This window comes from Frankliniella occidentalis, unplaced genomic scaffold (genome assembly GCF_000697945.3).
Source record: "Frankliniella occidentalis isolate FOCC.00 unplaced genomic scaffold, Focc_3.1 Scaffold64, whole genome shotgun sequence".
Lineage (NCBI taxonomy): Eukaryota > Metazoa > Arthropoda > Insecta > Thysanoptera > Thripidae > Frankliniella > Frankliniella occidentalis.
Window position 1 is genome coordinate 99,734 of NW_026267194.1, and position 23,870 is coordinate 123,603.

The following is a 23,870-nucleotide window of genomic DNA, read 5'->3' on the forward strand; positions in this document are numbered from 1 at the left end:
GACCGCTTTAAAAATGTAATGGCATACTAAATATATTAATTGTGTGTGGTGGGCAACGACTTGATTGTTAATACGTATTGTCCTTGCTGACTAAATTTTGCGTTTTCGTTAAATTTAGTTCAGTGAAAATTATGAAAATAGGCTGAAAGGAAAGGGTACTGGATATACTCTTGAATCGCCTAATGTACTTTTTACGGGCATTACGCATTTTATGCGCTTTTACACATTAAGTGCAGGACATTTTGTTGCACTTTGCATATGCACCACTAATACTGTTTTTAGGTGACACATGTTCAGCGCATTTTTTGTTCGGTAATGCGCCTTAATTGCAAAATGTACTACTTTATGTGCGATAATAGCACTTTCTTCTCTGCTCGGGCCAGCAATATTTAACATTCAAAAACATTTTAAGGAATTCTCCAGACTACAGCTGTCACAGCTGCAATGCCCTCCGGGCGCAGTCGACAGAGAAGACAGAGTCGAGACCGCCGGGCCGAGCCGAACTCCCGACCCCCGCTTCGGTCACTTCGGGTGGCTCCTATACAGCTCCCGTGTGCTCCTCCGCGATTTTTCATTCATTGCGCGAGAGCTCGATAGAGCCGTTGAATCTCGATCACTTGTTCGAGGGGAAAAACTGCCCTGAAACTGAAACCCACTGAAACACAGAGTTGTTTTCCTTGACTTCTCCTGCAAACTGCCGTCTTTTCCCCAGTACTCTCAAGTGTCTTATAATCCTATATCGAGTTCGCGATCTTGTGGCGCCGCCTCTCCGGGAGACCGCACAATCACCCTCAACATAAGAAAACCGAAGCGGACGCTGCCCCTGCAGTCGTTGGACAGCGACCCGACCCAAATGTGCCTGCGAGCGGCCGCGACAGCCTCGGCGACAGCCCTCACGACGGCCTGCCCCTAGCCATGGCCGCGCAAGAGCTTGTCGTGACCCTCTCCAAGCAGAATGACAGCGCGGGGCTCGGCTTCTCGCTGCTGGGGCTGTCAGGCCTGCCGCACGTCATATACGACATCGTCGAGCACTCGGCCGCGGCCGACAGTGGCCAGGTGGGTGGGCGAGACGAGAGCGGTGACCTAGAGGATAACAGACCGAAACCGCACATTAGCGAGGAAACTTACCTCCGTCTGTTTCCTTTTTTTCCTTTGGAGACACGAGCAGTTGTGATAATGTAGCTCAATGAGAGTGGGGAGTGTGTGGGAGGGGTGTCATGTTTGTCTGTCAACTAGCTGTCATTTGTACTGTCATTCACTATCTATTGTTTTTCTGATGGCTCTGACCGCAGTACCTCAGTGTGAGGGCTTGTAGCTAGTTGATGTTGAGTGTGGAGTTGATGCGTTGATGGAAGCCTAAAATTAATCCATTTTCCTGGCCATTCTGAACACTTTTAGTAAAGCGGGTAATAATTGAGATTTTTGTTGCGGTCTCTGTTATGTTTTTCTGTTTTGCGATGTTTCTTCAAGACTCTTGCGCAGTTTTTCATCTTGCCTCCTTTTTTGTTTAAAATAATATCAAGCAAATATCTTGGTTGGCTGGTTCTCAAATTTTACAAGTGCTTTATGTAATTGATACTATTTTATTTGCAGGTTGAAGCTGGTGACATTATATTACGAGTAAATGATGCAGATGTCAGCAGACTGACAACCAAAGAAGGTATGTGTTTTATCAAAAAAATCGAGTTTGGTTCTCCTTAGCAGGTGTGCATTTGTCAACTGCGTTTTGACCCCAGTTTGATTTAATTTTAGTTTCGAGGTATTCCAGCTCTTCACGCAGTCTTTGCAATCTCTCATGTGTTTGCTCTTCACACTTTTTAACTTCATTTAGTCTGTTATTCAACTCTTGCATTTGACATTGAATCCGTAGTCTTTCAGTTTCCAAGAAGTTGTAGTCGATGCAAGGTGCTGGCCTACAGGGGGGATTAACATCCTCACCCTGGTCATGAACCCTTACTTCCCCTCTGTATGTTGTCATGCTCTGCTGGTTATTGCAGACACACAATTGGTTTTGAGTTTCATTTTTGTCTTTAATTCTCAGCACTCCTTGGTAGACAGATGGATTTTCTGATCTGCATCTACAATGATCTAAGGGTTCCACTTCTGAATATCTCCATTTTTGTAAACTGCAGAACTTTGCCTGGAGACACGCCAGTTGTTGTTGCAATGCTCTATGTTGGCACCAATACATATGTGCAAGTTGCCCCATTTTTTCTACATCCATCCACTTTTCCACAAGAGCTTTCTGCATTGTTTTTAGTGGAGGCTGTCTAGGGCGACACACATATGTACTGCATGGGCAGTCTGGTGTGAAATTTTGACATGTAACTAAATTTTTGATTGGGGAACTTCCCCCACAGAAGCACTGATGGGGCTTAGGGGGCCTAGAGCAGCAGCAGATTGGTGAGGGGTTTTGCCTTGGCGAGCAATAGCATGACATCATGGTTAGCTAGACAAAATTTAACATCAGTCACTTAAATCAATGTTTTTATCATTGCATTGTCGGCTAGGTGACTCACCTTTTGCCCATAGGTGCACTGTTATATATTTGTTTTAAAATAGTACTAGATGGGTTTTTTTAATTAAATGTCTTTTTCCTCATTATCTATACAATTTAAATGATATGCACTGCCATTTTATCTCATCAGTTAGTCACAGACATGAATGGTTTTCCATATTAGATTATTTTAATAAAGTGGTCAAAACAGCAGGTTATATATTGTTGGTTTCAATTGTTGCTAGCCACATTTGCTGTCTTGGTTACATGTACCATTATTCTGCTCTTTTTCTGTTTCAGTTCTGAAATGTGTAAGGCTGTCTAAAGACCCAGTTCGTTTGACATTAAAAAGGGGTAAGTCAGGTCACATACACACCACACCATTTTATGGTGTAATGAAAGCTTATAATTTAAAAAAGAAACAACAAAATTATTGTATTCACTTTTGTGCTGAGTTTTGGAACTTCATTACTTATTTATCCCTTCTAGACCCAGTTCTCAAGGCAAAAGTTTTATGTCATATTACATCACCTCATGCACAAGATGCTGAAGATCTGTGTGAGCTTATATCATCTACATCATCTTCATCATCGTCATCAACATCTTCCCCATCTTTTAGAAGCAGTAAAATACCCCGCCCTAAACATGGATTGAAGCACAACAATGGGAGTGCAATACCCACTAGAGTAAGGACCTCAAGTCATATTTTTGTAACAGGAGAAAATGGAGTATGGCCACGTTTTGATTTGCTCCATTGTATTTTCTAGACTTCTGGTTCCTCGGTCACAAGCCCTGTCTTGAAAGAGCGTAATGGTGGAGATACTCGTAAGAATGCTGTTTCCTCTAGTGACAAAAATGAAGGTAATGATCTTTATATATCTATCTCTAGTTTGGTCACTGACAAGTATGATTTTGCTGATTCATTACTACTGTACTATCTATACATCTTACTCCTCACAGTTGTGTGGGAGCCTTTAGGTGGACCTGCTGAAAAGTTGGATAAATCTGGTCCTCCACGTTTTGAAGCATATATGATGACCGGGGACTTGATATTAAACCTGTCTCGCACACAGCAGTCTTCTGTCTTACCTAAACAAAATAAAAAAGTTGATAGTTTATTGCTCCGGCACCACCATAATTATCAGAATCATCGTCACAATTCTGTTCCAACTTCTCCTAATGAAAGTGACCTGGGTATTAAAGGCCACAAGTTGGGTGAGACAACTTCTGATATTTCTCGCCATTATCTTTTTCCATATAAACTACTCTTAATCATCGGGCTGACAAATTCATTCATTTTCAGATTCCCCAACTTGCAATTCTGCAGGCACCTCACCCGTTGGTGCAAGCAAACATGAGCTATTTCAGGAACATGCCAGTTCTACATGCAGTTCAGGCAAACTACTTACCTATCATAATTCAGTTCGCACTTCTCGTTCTGAAGATCAACTTCAGGTAGTAATCATTTCTTCCCTGCTCTATTGATCTCTTGCATTATCTTAATTTTCTTTCATTATTTGTGTTTACAGAAAGATTCCTCGATTTCAACTGTTGATATAGATATTGATGAAGATGTTACTTCATCTCTCAATACCCTTCTGGATACCAAATCAGAAAGCAACCAGAGTTGTGAAAATGAATGTTTTAAAAATAGATTTGATAGATTTGAAAACAATACAAAGGGTGATGAACAAAGTCCTGTCTTGGATCACAAAGAAAATATTCACCACTGTAAAGAGGATACTAAAACCAACAACTCTACCACTAATCACAATTCAAAAGAAGAACATCAGACTGTTTTTGCTCAAAGTCTACAATCAAGTGATGGAGACAGGCAAAAACAGGGGTACAGTTTAATGAGTCAACCTGATTCCACCATAATTGAACAAAGCTGTAGAGCTTTTAAGGGTGAATCTCACAATGAGGACATTCCAGAGGCTCACACTTGGACTGATAGTGTCACTTCCTCCAGTGCCCACAGTGCCTTAGAACTTATACAGACTCATGGGGATCGAATTGTTTGGACATATAATGCGCCGGTAATTATACTTTTCCCAACTCCTAGTTCGAATAGTTTCTTTTAATTTTATCCCTGGGTTTTACTTATTCTTGATTCCTCTTTAACAGGACTGGTGGATACGTCTACATGGTGATCGGATGCCCCGAAGTATTGAAGAACTTGAGCAGTGTCAACGACAGGTTAGTGTAGTTTTTATTTCGATTTTTTGTCCCAGGATCAGTAGATTGAATGTTCTGGAACTGCTTATGCAGTTTGCTGATAAAGTAGAAAAGTTGTTTAGGAATCTTTCTTAAAATTTAAATATTGCTATTCACCGCTATTATGTAACTTCAAAATTATTGAGAATATATTTTAAATTACTTTTATATTTGCACAGTTTTTTGCTGCATATTTTTTGTGGCTTTGAAACTTAAGTTTGGCTTAATATGTAGGGATGTTTGTGCAGGAGTATTATTGGACTGTAGGGAGGTGCGAAAGTCCGCTTTTTTCAGTCGCCGAATCGTAATAGTGCGGGAAAGTTGCCTTTTCACATCCGAAATCAAGACGTAATTTTATTTTCGCGATTGAAATGAATCTTGAACTCGAGATTTGAGCTTGAAGTTTAACATAAGGTTCTTATGGGCATTTATGTCAAAAACAGAAAATTTGGCCTGGACCGCAAAGGTTCCGTCACAGACAAAAACTATGGCCATATCCGTGATCTACGTAAAAAAACAATTCAGACCACGTTACAAATACCTTATTCCGTCATCTAATAACAGTTTTAAAGTGAGTAAATTTAGCCATTTTTACTAAAAAACCATTAATTTTTGGAAAATTTACTCGGAAATTAGAGGGAGGAGCATGGCGTGCGGAACGTCTCCTGACTCGGTTTCTTACGTAGATCACGGATACGGCCTTAGATTTTGTCTGTGGCGGAACCTGTGCGGTCCAGGCCAAATTTTCTGTTTTTGACATAAATGCCCATAAGAACCTTATATTAAACTTCAAGCTCAAATCTCGAGTTCAAGATTCATTTCGATCGCGAAAATAAAATTACGTCTAGATTTCGGATGTGAAAAGGCAACTTTCCGGCACTATTACGATTCGGCGACTGAAAAAAGCGGACTTTCGCACCTCCCTATTGGACTGTCATTGGAGTTTTCTTCTGAAGTTCTTGGTGCGGCTTGTAATTGTGTGGTTGGTTACAACATATAATATTGCGTTGTGTAGTTGTACTATTCTAGCTAGTAATTGGTGGTAATTGAATGTGAATGTGCTTGCAAATGCCTGTCTTCTTTTCTCACAAATGTAGATTTTAACTGTTACAAGTTACTCCATTTTATGGTTTTGAATGTGCGAATGGGAATTAGTTTTTATTCCTATTGATATCAGTCAATGTCAATTACGCAGATGTCTTCCTCTTCTTCTGGGGGATCTGACAGTACACGAGATGGTGTGGAATCCCCAACGTCAATTTCATCATCTGTAATGTCGAGCAACTCGAGCAATGTCAATCAGCATCCTATTAACCCTCTCCCTCAGCGAAATGGAGATTTCAGCCAATCTGAGGCAATCTCCAACATCTCAAGCCCTGACTTCCAGGTACATTATTGTACTATAGTATCATTCTTAAGTTATCTTTTCCACCGTAGAACTTTGCATTTCTGTTTCTGGACTTCAACTTTTGCAATATGGCTCTGACATTTTATTTGGAGTTTGTGCATGAGAAGACGGGCCGGTTAACCAGGCAGGTTCACCCTTGGAATTTTGTGTGAAAATTAAAGTTGGGCTGGCCAACAAGCTGAGTGCCGTCGGGTTGTAGCTGATTTTATTAAGGGCCGTTTTCAAATTATGGCCCTGTTTTTTTTTTTGTTTTTTTTTTTGGGGGGGGAGGGGGAGGTGGCGAATTTGTGTCCAAATGCGACAACGGCGGTAGGGGAGTCCGGATCGCTACGCGCGCCATTTGCTGAGCTCGGATCCGCGCGATTCGTTCTACGACCTGTGGGTTAATTTGTCAACGGCCCCTCAGGGTCCTGGTATTTCCTCGGAGAACCATTTATAGATGTCCAATTTGCTTCGGTTGGGAATGTAGCTACCTAGTGAAGGACAATGAGAATAGTCAGCCTGTACATGTGAGCTTTATGGAGAGCTGTTAGACCAAAGCAGTATTTATCTTGAATGTATAGACCTTATATTTTTATAAATGCTTTATGACCCCCCTCAACTGGTTCCAAATAGTTCTGCAATGCGTCTGTTTTCTTCTGGATGCTCTGTTTTAGAACCATAAGCAAGATAGTACATGGAATTGTAAAACCATTGTAGTTAGGTTCTTTTGATTCAGTGGTTTGTGCTTTGTGAGTAATTGAGTATAGTTAGCTTGAGACTTGTTTTCTTTTTTTTTTTGTGCGAGGAGGAAGAGACTCTGGACATTCTTTCTGCAAGAGACCTGCTGATGGAAGGCAGTGATGCAAGTGACAGTGATTCAACTTTAATGGCAAGCATCCCTCGTGATCCAGAGTCATCGGTAAGTACTTTCCGTTTGCTGCTGGCATGTTATTCGTATGTACTACATGAACTGCATGCCCTTGCAACTCGCTCTGATTAATGTTTGAATCTCTGTTGCAGCATCGCATTGTAATTGAAGTGAAAGGTCCTGATAAAGATGGTATTGGGAGTCCTCAAAAGGGAAAAAGCGGTCGACCACAAATCTATCAGGTTTTTCCTTAGTTTCTGTTTCACCTTATTGAGTGCGATGCATAAAGTACTTGAGAAAAATTTCTGATCAAACCATGACCTTACAGGAACTCCGAGAAAATCAAGATAGTCCTCCCCTGTCTGAAGACGAAAGTGACATTGAATCTCTCCATAGTTACCACTATAGTCCAAAAGGAGTAGATTTGCCATCTGCAATAAGGCTTGCAAAACGATTATACATGTTAGATGGGTTCAAAAAGTCTGATATCTCAAAGCATTTATGTAAAAAGTAAGTCCTCAACATCTATAATATACAGCTCAGTTACACATAGAAACTGAACTACATTCTTGTTTACTTATTTAGGCTTGCTAATTTGAAAATTATAGTAGTGTGAGATTTATCTGGTTACCTGTATGTGTGTGAGTGTTGTGCTTATTCTGCAACTTTTTATTTACAGCAATGACTTCAGTAGAGCAGTGGCAGATGAATATCTAAAACATTTTGATTTCAGTAGAGAAACTTTAGATATTTCTTTGCGCAAATTTTTGAGGCAATTTAGTTTGACTGGTGAAACCCAGGAGAGAGAGCGGGTACTTGTGCATTTTTCAAAACGTTACTTAGATTGTAATCCAGGCTCTTTCAACTCTCAAGGTATGCTTTGTCTTAATATTTCCCATTGTGCCCTTGGTTTCTCATATTTCAACAATTTTACTTAAGCTACCCTCTCTTCTTTACAGATGCTGTTCACACCTTAACTTGTGCAATAATGTTATTGAATACAGATCTTCATACGCAAAATGTTGGGCGTAAAATGTCATGTGTTGAATTCATAGATAATTTAGCAGAACTAAATGACGGTGACAACTTCCCAAGAGAAGTTTTGAAATTACTCTATCAAGCCATCAAAATGTATCCATTAGAGTGGGCTCTGTAAGTCAAACTCTCCATCAATTGACGTACTCTATTTCTTTAGTGGTTTGGTATCCTAATTTTTGGGACTTTTTCAGTGATGGTGATGGAGATGAATGTGTTGGAGACATTCAAGCCAAGCAACAGGCGCAGCAACAGTCTGTTCCCCAGAGAGGGACTCAAGGTGGCTTAGGTAGTTTCTGTAACCTTGGAATGAATCCCTTCCTTGACGTTCCAAACGCTGCTTCAGCAATAGAATACAAGAAAGGATATGTCATGCGGAAGTGCTGTGTTGATGCTAATGGCAAACGAAGTACGTTTTTATTTCTTTTTCTCTTTTCATTTATGATGTCAAACTGAACATTACTCTTTTCCTTGAAAGATTAAATCAGAGATTACCGTATGTTTTTAAATCACTGATTTTCCAGATCAATGGAATGACATTGATCAGTTACATTCTTTTTAAAGGCTTCTCTAGTTAAACCAATAAGCACATAATTCATCTATGACTTCTCATAGCACTAATTTATTAACCTTTTTTATTGAAACAGCCCCGTTTGGCAAGCGAGGTTGGCGCATGTATTGTTGCACCCTCCGGGACATGGTTCTTTACCTGCACAAAGATGAGCATGGCTTTCGCAAGAATCAACTCTCGGACAATTTGCACAATGCTATTCGTATTCACCATGCCCTTGCAACCAAGGCCACAGACTACACCAAGAAACAGCATGTCTTTCGCCTCCAAACAGCTGATCAGGCTGAGTATCTTTTCCAGACTAGGTATGTACTTTCCATTACTAAATTATTGATGAAGGCTTATTTCATGTGCAGTCAATTTGTATATAGAATCAGGCCATAGATTTGCTACTTAGCAATTTGTTCTTTTTATTTAGTTTTGCACCGTAATGAGCTGCTTTTTTGCTCAAATTTACAGTGACTCCAAAGAACTGCAGTCATGGATAGATACAATCAACTTTGTATGTGCATCATTTTCATCTCAACCACTGGCAAGTGCTGTGGGATCGCAAAAGAAGTTCCAGCGCCCTCTCCTTCCTTGTAGCCACACAAAATTGAACTTGGTATGATCTTTCAAAATACCTCCGTTTTTTGTTTTTTTTGTTTTTTTTTACTTTTTCAATTCTTGTATTGTCACATATATTTATTTTTTGAATCTACTAAATTAATTTTCAGAGGGAACAACTTAGAGATCATGAAGAACGTGTATTGAGAATTGAGGCAGAGCTGGAAGAATTACGGAAGGGGGAGAAAGATGGAAACAGTAATAAGTCTCTGAACGCTCATGGCCACAAGGAAAGAGATATTTTCCTTCAGCATGAGGTATTCTGTCTAACTTTAAGTTTTCAATTGACTGACTTGAATTTGAATCTTTCTCAATATGAAGAGCTTATTTTGAAATCTTGATTGTATTGGTTTTCAGTTGAAACGATACAAGACCTATGCTTATTTGCTGCGGTCACGTATGTCGCATTATCCAGAATTGGTCGAACCGCTGCTGGATGATAGTCGCTTCGCGGAGGCTATTACAGAGGAAGAAAGTCCTTGCTCACCACCTTCCAACAGGTACAGTTATCGTGCTGCCATCTACAACTCGTCTATGGCCGGGCCAGCCCGCAGTGGTGTGGAAAGTTATGCTGCTGAACTTGGCTGACGTATGCTTGGGGTGTTTTCGGCATGCGTATTGTAAAGACATAAAAAAACAACAAAAAACAACAAAAACTTACCTGCATGCCTATTGGTGTTGGCTGTTCCCTCCCAACCCCACCCCTTTCCCAATTCATTTTTTCATTTTCAAGAGTGAGACATTGTTAGCTAGCAGCTAAGGTACCACTAAAAACTCTACCATACTAGATGTTGAACTTCATCAACTGTTTCTTGACTTGTCAAATGTGTTCTTGTTTGTTGCTCTTGTACTCATGAACCAAAGGAAATGTAATTAATTATGTGCCAGTCTTGTGATCAATGAAAGTACTATTTGTTGTAGAATGAATCCTAGCACATTTATTTTCGCTCGCCGAATGCTGTGCCAGTGTGTGCCAATAGTCAGCTCTGCTCTTGCCCTTAAAGTGAAGTAGTTTCATCAGTACATTTCAGTTTGTTAGTCCTCATTTTTATTAGGTTTGAGAGTGTCACTCTAACATTTCTGATCTATTTATGCAATGTCTCTAAAGTTGTCATTGCAGTAGTTCTTAGCAATTGTGTAAATAGTACTAAATGTTGTGTCTAATCATATCAGAAACTATATTTTGGTATCTAATTGTCTCTTGTTATTGCTGCTGAGTTCTTGTGCTCAGAGTTATTTAAACTATATTTATTAGAAAATAGTGAGTGCTCCATTAAGTTCAATGGTTTCATACTAGAAATTGTCTTGATTATAACACAAGGCAATTGGGTTGTTAATGTGGTGTTGGTGTGCCCGAGCTGGATGTGTACATCAAATTTCCTCCTGTAACTAATTATGATTTTAGTTGACTATCCCTGTTATTGTTATCTCATTGGTTTTAATATCTACCCTCTTTTGTTGCCTATGGGTTTAGATTTGAACTCACTTTTTGCCTTGGCGTTATTGCACTTACCTATGTTTTGTGCCTCCTCGTTTTCATGTAACACCCCTCAGTTTTGTCTGACAAGTTGGTGATAACTTCCCTTCTTTCAGTCTTAATAAAGTTCTGGCTGTGAGTTTTATATTTTATTCAATATGAGCAAATTTTGGAAAGCAATTTCATTGCAATACATACATGTAGGTAATCTCTAATTTTAAAGATGAGCCGTAAAGTTTCTTTGAGCTGGAATTTAGACGTTTCTCTTATTAAATCAGATTACTCTTAAGTGTTCATTAATTTGTTGCATTTACAGTGAGTTATTTTAAAATGTGATATTTATGAGGCAATTTGGTTGAAAGTGAGCTTTTATGGAATAATTGCTAGGAGAGTTTTCTTGATCTTTTTACTGATATTTGCAATCAGTATTGCTTGTTTGGTACTCTGCAAGGAAAGTAGAGCTAAATTTTAATCTTCAGGTATAGTACTATAAAGTTGGTCATTTCCCAAGTAAAGAGTAAAACAGTGCCCTTAAGACACAACTGTTCAATGGAAACAATTATTTTAGTGTGAAATGTGCCTTTTTAAAGCTTAATGTTTGCACTAACCCATAGCAGCTAGGTATATTTTAACTATTAATGTTATTTGGTCTTCAACATCTGTCTTTAATGTGTGGCCTGTAGTATTGACATTCATCTAGTCAACTTTTGATTTTTCAAGTTATGCATGCTTTTGTTGTTAATGTGTCACATCTTTGTAAATAATTGAGGAATGAATTGTTATGGTTACTAAGCATTCTAATATGAGTGCCTGCCGAGGGTATTGTAGTCAGTTGATTTTACCTATCTCTTTTTTTTCTTTTCTTTTCTTTTCTTTTTTTATTATTTGGTATTGGGATCTCATTTTTAATGCGTCTACCAATAATCTTATCTTAAGTGTTCATTTGATGGATTACACTCGCATGTAAAGGTATTTGTGAGGTACTATACAACAAAGTTTTCTTTTGTAATTTTTGATTTTTAACAGTAGATAAATTTCATAAACATTTAGTTTTAGTCTTGAAAAATTGCTCTAAGAATACTGTTGCAAATTCCACAGATATTTGTGTAATGCCCGCCAAATGTACTGTAAGTGTGTCCAGGTTATAGTGGTTTTAATATGAGGGACAAGGAAGAATCCAAAATTCTCACAAACATTGTGTTGTCATTGTTACTGGACCATTTGGTGATTGGACACCATAAACTTATTTTAAAAATGACTGAACATTTCATTGAAAGTATTTAAGACTTTAAAATTCCTATTGTAATGTCAAAATCTTTGTAAAAACTATGGCTTAAGTGAGGACAGCGACAAGGAGATCTTTATCCTCTGTGCTTTTATGTCAAATCAGTGTTACATATTTTGATTGACAAGTCATGTTGTTTTTAGTTTGAGGGGCGTATAGTGTTGGGTTCTTTTTGAGGGACATGCTAGTAGTGGAGGTAAATGTTAATAGACTTAAGTTTTTTAATGCTCAATAAGTGTAATGAACTACTTGTGGATGTTGTAAATCTTGATACAAAATAGGATTCTGCTTGCCAAAATCAGATCAGAACTTCCATTTTCAGTTGCAGTTTGAATCTCATGACACTTAGTTAAATGGCACCTTTTAGTAACTTTGTATCTTTAACTAACCAATAGAGTATCTCCAACTAACAGATACTAAGCGACCAACTTCTTTTTTTCTCCCGGGTTAAGGCATTGTGTATGAAATGGGGGAAAAGCATGCCAGTCTTTTATTGTCAAAACAATCGGGGCCTAATGTGAGAGTCATAATTAGTGACAATTCTTTGGAGTCTACATTAGTTCAATGATCATTTTCATTTGCACGTGTTACTACAAGAAAGGGATTCTTTCCACATTTTTCCTATTGAAATGCATGATAAATTTCGATCTAAAGTATTTCTGTAAATCTTCCATTTCCTTTTCCTGATTTTCTATGCTTGTGTAGCTTGCACCATTTATCCATATTTTTATTTTTGTTTTAATCAAATCCCATTTGTACTGCCCATTTCTTTTAAGTCTGCCTACCAGAGCAATAAGTTAATATGTTTGTGCATGCAGGCAGTAACTCCGCAGTGTTCCACCAGCGGCCGCAGTCCGCAGTCTTCCCAACATCCTGGCCACTTGAGAGGGTCTGTGCAATACCCATTTTCAGAGAAACAGCAAGGTTTCTGCTTTTTATTTTATCGGTTCTAAGTAATGAGTCAATTCTTGCTCTGGCTTCTAGTCAATGTTTTTTTGGAGTGTGCAGTTAATTTGTATATTTTGAATATTGAGTATTATTTTGTTTCTGGAATGGGAAACTGTTATGCATTTGAAGCCACATGGCAAATTAGATGTTAAAGCAATCAAGACTTTTAATTTTTATTGTTGTTAGTATGTATGTTTGACAAGTCGAAACAAATAATCCTCACACCGGTGCTAAAATGTGTAGAGTTTAAAGTAAAGGCTATTTGTAGAGCTAGTCTTAAAATTTTATTAAAGCTCTGCTCTGCTCTATGAGCTGTTGTTTTATGTTTATTTATAGTTTTAAGATTGTACGCAATGTGACCTTGTGTATCGTTCAGGCAATTTTTTTTTTTTGTCTTGCCACAGTGAGTCAACCTCTTCCACCTCATGGAAGTGGAAGGTTATCATAACATACTTATAACCATTGCATATTTAAAGTTTTATTGTTTTTGTGCTATGAGCAAAATGTTGTTGTTGTTTTTTCCAACTTATCATTGGCATCTCATTTTGTTTTAAATTCACTGTTTTACCAAAAATAAGATGAGAAACCAACTTTCTTCAGTAAAGTTTAAATACAACTTTACTTTTTATAAAAGTTTGTGAGGTTCTATTCAAACATTGTTCACAAAAAGTTCTCGGTTGATGTATTATAAGACTGCTGATTTAGTACTTTCAAAAATTTGAAAATCAAGTTACGAATTTCTTGCCCATAGGTAAAACTATTGCACTTAACACTGCTCACATTAATTGTTCACTGTAATTGTTAACGATTTGTGTACTGAAAAAGTATTATTGTGAAGCTGCCAATACTTTTCTTCAGAGTTGATTTTACAGTTTATGTATCTATCTTCCAAGCTTTGCTCATTTTTGTTTTGTTTTGTTTCTGAAATTTAGCTTTAAAAGCTTTTATATCTTGCTGGTGCTGTATTTTCAAAAGTTCAATTTTTCTCCGATTTCCTGAGGAATGTTGGGAAGCGTGATCCCTTCTCTTATTGGTCAGAACACAATTTTGTGTAAAAATACTGCGCCATACTACTTGAATTAGTCTGCATCCATGCTGTCGACACTTTGTAGACATTCCTGTATGATTTTTGTGGGGGAAAAGGGTGCTGTAGATGATATCCAATCTTTTCATTCCCTTCTCATTCCTTGTGTTTCTCTTTATTAAATGAAACTGTATGGAAACCATTTTGAATTCAGATTTGTAGTGTCACTATGGGATGTAAATGGGATCAAAATGCTGCACCTTTTTTTTCTTTTACTTTTTAAGTAGTCAAAAACTTTCATCTCCCTTTTCATTAATTTTTAGCATTTTTCTTTAGGTAATCAGTCACAGACTGAAATCTTGTTCTTAGTCATTGCCGCTTTCATATTTTTGTGTGATTGTTAAGGGTGTTTGAAATGTTGTAAATTTAGAATTGAAATTTAACCTTGAGGATTTAATGTTACTTAGCCTCTGAACTATGTGATGGATATCTAAGACTGTGCTTGTGTTACAAAGCATTGATGGTTCGAAGATCACACATTAATTAGGGAGCAAGTCACAAATTTTGTTTTTATATTCTAACATCAAAATTTGTTGATTTTTGTTATGTGGTCGGTCATCAGCTAATGACATCAGAATGGCTTTAGACAAGCTGTCTTGAAGTGTGTATTTCACTGATGTGTTAAGTGTTTTCTCTCATTCCTACACGGAGGTGCGCAATGAGTAACTAATTTGTAATTTGTAATATTCATTTGAATAGAAACCTGTTCCCTGCCGGTTATGAGCAACTCAATATTTATTATTCAAATAAAGATGTTTGAGCCATTATATCTTGACTTACTTCAATGCAGAACCACACAACCCTGGTTTAGGATAACTTGACAACAGCAAACATTTTTGATATCATTTCATTTTACTTGGAATAAATTACAACAACAAAGATTCACATCCTCTTCACATCCTCAGTTTTTAATTTAATTTTTTATTAAATACTTGAAAATTCAAGTTGGTCGTGAGAGTAAAAACATGTGCTAGACCATTTACTTCTTTTTGCTTTTGCTCTTCCCTTTTCTCTTCTTGTTCTTCTTCTTTGTACTTAAAACAACAGTGTAATCTGCTTCTGAAGATTCTGACGAAGATTCTTCTCTACATAAAATTGGCATTGGCATTTGTGGAATACCTACAACGCTTGAATCCAGCAAACCCTTCTTAGCTAAGTTAAGATGTATTTTGGCGTTAGGAATGGAACATGCAGCAAGTTCCAAGTTTTTGATACCTTCATCATGGATTCCTTCAAAATTCTCAAGTCTCAACTGAGCTAACAAAACTTGATGTATACCTAACTTGTGCCTTAGGGTTGCACATTCTTTTCCAGCTAGCTTAAGAGCCTTTTTGTAGAAGGGCTCAATCAAGAGGTAAGATTTTGGCAAAAAATAAAATGTTGGTTGTGATGATTGAAGAATATCAGCAGCTCTCTCATGCACATATGCACTATTTGGGAATTTTTTTAATGCGTTTCTGCAAATTGAAAAAGTTTATTAAATTAATGTAAATTCAAAGTAAGTTCTTAACAGGGCACACAAATATTTACTCACTGCACTAATACATAAGACTTTTCACTGCTGTCTGCATCACCACCAGCTACAAGAATCTCTGCCAAGAGGAGAAAAGGCTGTGGGGTATCTTGACGAAGTTTGAGAGATAAAGAGTTGTGTTTCATGACCTCTTTAAATGCTTCATCTCTAGCTTTGCCATTAAACTGTCCTCTTTGGTCAGCTTCAAAAAGTATTTCAGCCAGATAAAAATGCCATTGTCCCTCTTCTGGGTCAAGTTTTACAGCTTCTCTTGCCCATAACATATTGTCTGTGAAGTGACATTAAAATGAAAAGGTGCATATGACAACATTTTTAACATTTCTATAAACTTACCAGGATACTCCGTTAATTGGGAGCGAATAGCATGAACAGCAGCACGCTGTTTTTTATCCATAGAATCAAAGCTCGGGATTGTTTTGGCATAATCATAAAGGTTTCGACGTGCCATATAGTCATCACAACTTGATAGCTGAATGAATGCTGATGTCGAATCAAGAACATGTTTCAGGGCCTGTCTGAAAACCCCAAAACGTGATGAATGAGAACAATAATCAATAAAGAGAAACAGCACAGATGGTATAACACATACCTATGCTGGTTTATTAGAGTACAATTACTTTGTATCCCTGGAATCTCTAAAAGCGGTATGTAAGATTCTGTTGAAAATACTTTGCTCCTATTAAAATTGCCCTTCACATGATGAGAAACAGCTATATGACATAAATCAATTATCCTATGCCATGTAGAAACTGCCAGCGGTAAGCGATCAACAAGTTCGTCTAAATCAGTGTCATTAAAGACTCTGATTTTAGTATTCCATGTAAAAGCACATGATAATCCTCTCATTATAATGGAACCAACAAAGTCAATTGCGTCAGGACTAGAAAAGAAAAATATGTAGGTCATTTATTATTAATTTTGTTAAATCACTTTCACATTTTTCTGAAAGGGAAAACAGCATGAAATAGAAACACACCTAAAAGAATCGTCTATTTCGGGTACAATAGACCCATGTACTAGAGTAGGCTTCATTCGGCTCATGGTGTACTTAGTTTCGGGCCTCAGAGTTGATTTTTAATTGTTAATTTCCAACATGGATTAGATAAATAAATTAATGTAGACATTTGTAGCGAATGAAGGTTGTGTTGTGTTTTGAGTTGGGTTTGACAGTTCGCAGGGTCGCTGACAGAACAAAAGATGTAAACACAAAAGGAAGTTGCATTATATGAGAAATTCGTTCATTACCAAAGCCCAGCGCCAAATTCAAAAGCTCGGGTTTCGGCCCTTGTTTGGTTGGGCTGTGGATTTATGAAGTACCATGTGTGAATTTAACAGATTGAGAAAGCAAACTGCTACTAATTAATCTCAGATAATCGTTCGGGTGGGGCTTGTCGAATTTCTTGTTTTAAATTGCAAATCAAAAGGTAAGTTTCTGATATGAGGGCCATAATATGTTCATAAGGATCAGGGATCAGGGGGGGTAAGTTTCTCTTATGGAGTAGTTTGTGTAATTATTGAGAAGTGCTAGTTTTCATTGTTAGTGTGTAGATATGTAGAGTTGTTCGATAGTTCACATAATTTATACCGATTTCTTCTCTGAGCACAGAGTAAGGATTAGGAAAATGGTATAGGTATATAAATAATGATAGTAGAGTCAATTTGTAATGTTAAGTGACTTCAATATAAAGTATATTAACACATTAATACTACACACTTATCGATAAGTTATCACACAGTTTTATGAATGTACAATGTGAAAAGTTAGTTAAATCATTGAATTCAAAAGGAAAAAAACAAAAAAACAGTAGACAACAATGAGCAAGACTAGAAAAGATAGCTGTTATTTTATAACAAAAATAAATCATAAAGGTGAAAACAAAGAGTATAACAAAGTATTAAATATTTCATATATTTCTGAAACTGCAGTTTGCAGAAATAAGTAGTGTAATAAGTAGTAGCATGTTGGAGCTGTTCCTGTTTCAAGTGGAAGATGACCCTTCTTCCTTGAGACTCGCAATAATTTGATTGTAGTATTCACTGTATACTGCCAGGTTATACTGGTAAAGACGAATCATTGAGCCAATGACTGAGAAAAACTCGGACTTCACAGTAGTCATACCAGGAGGCAGTTGAGAAAGAGCACTTGGGGAGGTAGAAAATGCAGCTTGCAAGAATTCAGAAGTTCTTTGTTCTAAGAAAGGAAAAATAAGAGAAACATAAGATAAACCGTTGATAGGACTTCAATACATTTTGTAAACATTCAGAATGTAGCAAGAAGAAGGGTTTACATACTGATTATCCGACGAACATTATGGTCCGGTCTGTGAATTTCTTGAATAAGATCTTTTAAAGATTGTTCAAAGGATGAGTCCATATCAAATGTCTGTTGCTCAGGAACATGTTTTGTGGAATTCATAAAAAGTTTTATGTCACTTACAATTTGTTCAGCAACATTAGGAAGGACATTTTTAAGCATTCTGTCGTCAAAAAATTATAAGTTAAGGTAAATAAGTCACCAGATCAGTCAGAAAAACAGTACTTACTCATCATCACGAACATCCTGAAGAAGAACTCCAATATGACTCATAAGATTTTCCTTAAAGGAAGTGCTTTGCTGGAGAACTTTATAATTAGCTTTGGAGAGTGCCACAAGCAGGACAGTGCCCTGTACAATCAACCTTTGCAAGCGATAACAGAGCTCTTGTATTCTCACAGCATCCATTACAACAGTCTGTAAATATAAGATAGTGGGAATATAAAAGTAAAATGTCTTGAGATCAAACACTGGAAATGTGAAAGAAGACATACCTCAGGCAATTCAATACCATGATTCCACTCAAACAATTCTAAGTATGCTGAGAGTACTATGTCTCTTTCTCCTCCTTTTAGCATGCTTGATTTTAACCAGTTTCTGGTATTAATTAAGCTACCTGTGTAAAAAAAAGAGGAAGAAGAATTATTATTTGAAAATCAGAGTAGATCAAGTGCCAGAAGGTAACTACAATTGATACTGTACCTAAACCTCCTTGAAGACTGAGCAGTTTTTCAAATTTTTCTTTCTCGTAATCTACACTTTGAGCCATGAGATTAGATCGAACTAATTGAATATTGTAATTTGCAAGATCCAACCTCATTAGAGTAAGAGTCTAAAAAGTCAACAAAGGGTAATATAAAATCTCTTAAAAACTAGGGTACTTATTTCTTAGGTAACTAACTTTTATGCACCTCAAATACTCCTTTGAAAACTTGAACAACATTAGTGATTCCCCTCAGTTCTTGAATTCTTTCATCCCGAGCTGGAGCACAGATTCTTCCCATCACATTTATAACAAACTGGGCATATCCCTACATGAGGGCAAGAGTAAAATTGTTAAAAAGTGAATAGAACTCAAATTATTGTTGATTTATATTTGTGAAGTATGCACTTACTAAGAAGTCCAGTGCATCATTTTCAGCCTGCTGCTTTATGAATGGTATGTCTAACATTTCATTTATTTCTTGCTTCAGTTTTTCATGTTGAGGATAAAGCAAATCAAGCAGGATCTGTAGAGAAATAAGATTTTTGTTCAAATATGTAAATTTTCATTGAATTTCCCAATTAACAATTAAAGTAAAATTGGACTTACTTCTTTGACTTCCTCCAAAAGGATCATTGCCCCTTTGTATACAGGAGGATCTTCACTAATCTCCTCTGCTAACAAGTCCCAAAAAGCTCTGTGAACTGCATCTTTAACCACTCTTTCAAGGCTAAAAGAAAATTGTCAAAATATATGAACAGAATGTATAGCTTGTGTTATGGTTGACTTTTAAAAAACTGATTATACAAAAGACAAACCTGTTTTCTGGAGGTTCATATGGCTGCAATTTAAAATCTTTGTCCACAGCAATCTCATGAGCTAGTTGCATATTTTTCAATCCATTCGCAGCAGACATAATTTCTTCCATAGTCACAAACTGAGGAGGAGATGACGCAATAGCCGAAACACCAACATATGGTGATGATCGATTAATTGTCACTCTGCATGTTCATTGAATGTAAAGCAATTGGAGTTAAAACAAATACCTAGTATCTTGTAAAGAAATTAAATAACAGTTGACATTAATTCTTACGGTATTGAGTTTGCTATTTGAGGGGGCACTGCAGAAGCATTTTGATCTACAGTTGACTTGGCCTCCGGAGAGGGCAATGTCTTGTCCTTACTCTCTTTGTCACTCATTTTCAGAAATCTGCAACATTTGATAGATTTTGAGAATTTATTGCAGAACATTCAGTCAATAAAATTGTAATAATGAGAAAATGCACAACTCCCACAATACCAAGTTTGCTTCTTTCACTTAATCACTTAATGGTTAAAATCTCAGTAGCATAATTTGGAAGAAGTGTTGAAGGGTACTTATTGAAAATCGGGAAAAGAAATTTGGTTCAGAAAAAAAAGGAAAGTATGACTACAACACTTCAACACAACAAAGAAAGGATTACCCCAACATCCCCAACATTGGACATTGGTGCGAATAGCGTTGGAAGTGAACACAACAACCTATTCTGTTATTCGCAGCAACACTTTTGTTGTGAAATAATATTGCTATTGCCCGGTTTCTTTTGAAAGAACGTCAACTCTAACGGACAACCGGTACTCTCTCTTTCACGTTCACGTTGTTTCATTTCCACTCATTGACGGGTTTAGGGGCACTGAACACTCTCGTTCTCGTGCTGTGCAGAATAATGGCAGAAAACATGTTCGCTATTTTCCCTGATAGCCGTTTGGCATCGGGACATGCGAGCAAAGGTATGTGTCATTTAGGGTATGGTTACAACTTTACTTTACTTTTACTTTAGATTAAAAGTGTTCACCATTCAAAGCAACATGCCTTATTTAAGTAACTACTGCATGCAATTTGTTTCAATATAAACATAACCTGTTGTATTGTGTCCTCTCTAGGAGGTGTAGCCCGCCCCAAGAAAACTGCATTGTGTGATGTAAAAAACACACTCCTTGGCAAAAAATCGAATTTGAATGAACCCTCCAGAAAGTTAGGACAACCCGTGCCATTGGAAAACCCATGTAAGCCATCGGCAAAAGAATTTGTAAAGGAAACACCTGGAAAAGTAACATTGAAGCAAGGAGGAACTTTTGCGATAGCTTGTGATGACAAGGAGAACCGAGGCTACTGGGATGCCTGTGGAGAATGCAAACATGAAGGTTGTCATCTTTCTTACCTTCAATTTTTTTCTAAATTTCTGTATTAAGTGGTACTAACATTTTTTTCCTATGGTATTTAGATCCATTTTATGAGGTGCGTTCGCCTTCTGAGCGATTGAAAACAGCTGATGTGAATTTTCTGTCAAAGGGACTGTTAGCATTGGACTTAAAGAAAGATAGTTATCCAGACCATCCATGTGTTGAACCTGGTAATGTATCTAAATGTCATAGTGAATCTAATTTTGCACGTGGTAAAAATTTATTAATTTGAAATTACTTCCTCTCTTGTCATTTCAGTCACGGAGGATGTTGTTGAAGCTTGGTGTGATGCTGTCGACACTCCACTTCTTTCTACTGTGGAACCTCTTCAATTCAATTTTTCTGATGAGGAATAAGGGACTAACAAGAATTGAAATTTCTCAACTAATATTGTTTGTTTGTATTTCTTGCCTATTTATTTTTTAATCTAGTGCCAACTGCCTCCTACTGTGATGCAGGCAGTTTTGAATACTTTCATAACGATGTGTGTATAGAGTCAGCAATTAAATGTGATGAAGTGAGGTATTTGTATTATTTTATTTTTTTCAATAAAAAACTTTTTATTTTTTCAGTGACGTTTCCTTTATTGTTACTAAGCAACTCATTTTCCAAACAACTCGTCTGCTGCCCCGGTGTCCAAATCATTTGTAACCTGGATGTATAAATAAGTAATGGCAAAAGTTATAAATTTTTTTTTGGGGGGGAGGGGGGTGCGTTTTGTGATTTGCTCCGCCGAGGAGCTTACCTTAAACTCCCTGGAAGTCCCGTGGTACGGCACGATGTCGGAGAAGAGCTTCTTGTAGTGGCCGAAGTGGGAGATGCGGTAGTCGCCCTCGGGCGCGTCCATGGGGACGGTCCACTGGACGATCACGCGCGAGGTGCCCAGGATCGCGGAGACGCGGTTCCAGATGAGCCTGCGGGGCGTAAGTTAGGGCCTTAGTACACAGGGAAGTTACATGATGAACTGGAGGTTGTCAATAGGCGGATACCGTTAAAACAATGCAATCCGTGGGTATTTTTTTTTCCTGGTGGGGTGACTTTATTGTAGCCCGTACCTAAACCGGCTTGGACTCACTTGGTCTCCCAGTTGGCGTCGGTGGCGACGACCTTCCAACCCTCTCGCTCCCTCCTCTCCACCGTCAGGAAGGTGTCCTCGCGGCGCGGGTTGTTCCGGAGGTGCCCCGACACGAACGACACGTGCACGATGTCGCCGGGGCCGTAGGCGTCCTCGGGCTGCTCGAGCACCTCGCCGAAGCTCTTCTCCCACATGGCCGAGTCGAAGAGCACGGGTGGCAGCAGGCTGATGAGGTCGTTCATCATCTCGGGCGGCGTGGGGCCCGGGTCCGGGAGCGCGCGGCCCAGCACGCTCGCCGCCAGGCTCCGGTAGATCTTGAGGTGCACGGTGAGGGTGTGCGGGCCGTAGATGGTGGAGGCGCCCTCGTAGCGCTGCACCTGCGGAGGGTACCAAAGCAGCTGGCAGAGCGTCTAGCGCAACGCTGCCAAAGGTCTCGGCCACGGCCGCCACCCGGAAGCACCAAACCCCAGAACCAGCTAAGGATTTTAACTTCCCAAAAAGTAGTTAAGGATTTTTAAAAAATCTATTTTTTAAAAAATCCTGAAAAGTTTAATCTTTTCCAAATTTTTCTGTGGAAAAGTTGCTAGTTTTCCGGGAAAAATATTGGACTTTCAAATCCCCAGCCCAACCCACCTCGTACTCCTCGGGCGTGGTGATGTAGTCCGAGTAGGTGTTGCAGAGCCCGACGATGACCACGTCCTCGGGACCGCGGGTGGCCTGCGCGCCGCCCTGCAGCGCCTCGTGCACCGTGGCCCGCAGCCGGCGCCCGGCCATGGTCGTGAACTCGCCGGGCACGCACGCCAGCGCCAGGTCGCCGATGGCGGCCAGCTGGTGCGACACGATGGTGGGCTGCCACTGGAAGGGGAAGTTCATCTGGAACGAGAACAACACCGCCACACACCTGCCTATCATAGTTCACACATATGTTTCTTAGCTCCCTCTATACATCTCTGTGATCTTGGCCGACGCTCCGCCTCTCGGGCGCTCCGGGCGGGCCGCCGTCTTCACACAGCTGCTCGGCGGGTTGGCCTACCCAGCCTGTGGCAGGCGCTACCAGAGAGCGGTGCCTCGCGAGACGTTCACCGAGTGACGTTATCTCGACGTCGGACGTGACTCACCTCGCCGGTGGTGAGCAGGATGGGCTTGGCGCCGTGACAGGCCACCTGCCCCTTGCTGGGCTCCATGATGAAGTTACGCAGCGAGTTCCACAGCGGGTTGGTGGAGCGCGTCCCCTGTTGGAACTGGAAGGCGCCCGCGCCGTCCGTCGTGCCCGCCGCGAAGCTGTAGCCCATGGCGGGCAGGCAGGCGCGCACCTTGCTCATCGAGTTGCTCCGCACGTCGAAGAAGTCGGCCTCCTGCCCGGGCATCTCGGTGTACTGGTGCACGGCGAAGAGCGGACCCTTGAGCTCGCGGGCCCTCGGCATCGTCCACAGCTCCTGCGACACGCGTAAAGGAGGGGGGGGGGGGGGTACAAATATTATGGTGTCCCAAAAGTATCAGGACCATATTTTTGAAGCCCGAGTAGGACCCCATGATATTCTTACCCCAGGGTACAAATATCATGAGGTCTCTATGGACTTCTGATCATTCCTGATCATTTTGGGACCACATGATTGTTGACCCCCCCCCCTCCCCAGAAGGCTTTCGTAAAAAACAAGCTGTTTTTCCTATCCCCCCCCCCCTTCGCAAGGGTGGAAGAAGTGTGGACTCGGCTGGCGCTCACCCAGGCCTTGCTGCTCAGCCGGTCCGCGATGATCCTGGTGGACTCGAACATGTCCTGGCCGGGGCCGGCCGCGATGCAGACCTCGCCGCCCGGGCACGTGCTGGAGCCCATCTCGCAGTCCCGGCCCGAGTACTGGCAGCGCGGGCCGCGCGTGTTGGGGGACACGTCGCCCAGGTTGCTGGACGCGAAGGCCGCCACGAAGGGTCCCTGTGTGCACGCCGATAGAGAAGGATTTTAAAGTCCAATCTCTTTAGGGGACTAAATTGGAAACTTTTACAGAGAAAAAATCGGCAAAATGAAATAATTTCAGAACAATTGGA

The 23,870-nt window shown here is 39.5% G+C and overlaps 6 protein-coding genes across 12 annotated transcripts in view; 2 read left to right on the forward strand and 4 right to left on the reverse strand.

Moving 5' to 3' along the window:
- The first annotated feature begins 81 nt into the window (after positions 1–81).
- LOC113213122 (PH and SEC7 domain-containing protein) lies at positions 82–14,745 on the forward strand. 6 transcript variants are annotated; one of them, XM_026432086.2, is made up of 21 exons: positions 82–1,056; positions 1,594–1,660; positions 2,798–2,851; positions 2,987–3,183; positions 3,265–3,358; positions 3,458–3,712; positions 3,801–3,952; positions 4,027–4,536; positions 4,625–4,696; positions 5,892–6,101; positions 6,910–7,023; positions 7,125–7,214; positions 7,301–7,482; positions 7,652–7,845; positions 7,932–8,124; positions 8,202–8,416; positions 8,655–8,883; positions 9,038–9,182; positions 9,295–9,441; positions 9,542–9,684; positions 12,765–14,745. In XM_026432086.2, exons 1-21 carry the CDS (start codon positions 916–918, stop codon positions 12,769–12,771), a joined length of 3,411 nt encoding a protein of 1,136 aa, XP_026287871.1. In that variant the 5' UTR covers positions 82–915; the 3' UTR covers positions 12,772–14,745. The 6 variants fall into 6 exon arrangements, with proteins under 6 accessions (XP_026287871.1, XP_026287867.1, XP_026287868.1 ...); XM_026432082.2 differs by having other exon boundaries at positions 9,542–14,745; XM_026432083.2 differs by having other exon boundaries at positions 6,913–7,023; positions 9,542–14,745.
- LOC113213125 (uncharacterized) lies at positions 1,564–2,703 on the reverse strand. The gene is made up of 2 exons (XM_026432091.2): positions 2,520–2,703; positions 1,564–2,449 (listed from the first exon to the last, which is right to left on the reverse strand). Exon 2 carries the CDS (start codon positions 2,441–2,443, stop codon positions 1,673–1,675), a length of 771 nt encoding a protein of 256 aa, XP_026287876.1. The 5' UTR covers positions 2,444–2,449; positions 2,520–2,703; the 3' UTR covers positions 1,564–1,672.
- Positions 14,746–14,811: 66 nt separating the features above from the next.
- Positions 14,812–16,700, reverse strand: LOC113213123 (uncharacterized). Its single transcript, XM_026432089.2, has 5 exons — positions 16,489–16,700; positions 16,102–16,392; positions 15,846–16,027; positions 15,513–15,780; positions 14,812–15,435 (listed from the first exon to the last, which is right to left on the reverse strand). The coding sequence occupies exons 1-5, from the start codon at positions 16,551–16,553 to the stop codon at positions 14,958–14,960; spliced, it is 1,284 nt and encodes a 427-aa protein (XP_026287874.1). The 5' UTR covers positions 16,554–16,700; the 3' UTR covers positions 14,812–14,957.
- A 470-nt stretch (positions 16,701–17,170) lies between these two features.
- On the reverse strand, positions 17,171–20,015 carry LOC113213142 (T-complex protein 11-like protein 1). Of its 2 annotated transcripts, none has more exons than XM_026432110.2 (11): positions 19,993–20,015; positions 19,623–19,739; positions 19,348–19,530; positions 19,139–19,259; positions 18,942–19,055; positions 18,738–18,857; positions 18,529–18,658; positions 18,321–18,442; positions 18,056–18,243; positions 17,805–17,989; positions 17,171–17,703 (listed from the first exon to the last, which is right to left on the reverse strand). In XM_026432110.2, exons 1-11 carry the CDS (start codon positions 20,007–20,009, stop codon positions 17,492–17,494), a joined length of 1,509 nt encoding a protein of 502 aa, XP_026287895.2. In that variant the 5' UTR covers positions 20,010–20,015; the 3' UTR covers positions 17,171–17,491. The 2 variants fall into 2 exon arrangements, with proteins under 2 accessions (XP_026287895.2, XP_026287896.1); XM_026432111.2 differs by having other exon boundaries at positions 19,830–20,001.
- Positions 20,016–20,097: 82 nt separating this feature from the next.
- Positions 20,098–21,323, forward strand: LOC113213143 (uncharacterized). Its single transcript, XM_026432113.2, has 4 exons — positions 20,098–20,299; positions 20,453–20,713; positions 20,794–20,922; positions 21,011–21,323. Exons 1-4 carry the CDS (start codon positions 20,236–20,238, stop codon positions 21,106–21,108), a joined length of 552 nt encoding a protein of 183 aa, XP_026287898.1. The 5' UTR covers positions 20,098–20,235; the 3' UTR covers positions 21,109–21,323.
- The window catches only part of LOC113213141 (neutral ceramidase), a gene marked incomplete in the record, with an annotated part of 7,576 nt that continues 4,976 nt past the window's right edge, over positions 21,271–23,870 (reverse strand). Inside the window, 6 exon segments of the mRNA XM_052268154.1 lie at positions 21,271–21,404; positions 21,498–21,666; positions 21,828–22,204; positions 22,461–22,700; positions 22,946–23,263; positions 23,551–23,757. Of these exon segments, the coding sequence (XP_052124114.1) occupies positions 21,354–21,404; positions 21,498–21,666; positions 21,828–22,204; positions 22,461–22,700; positions 22,946–23,263; positions 23,551–23,757 (1,362 nt within the window).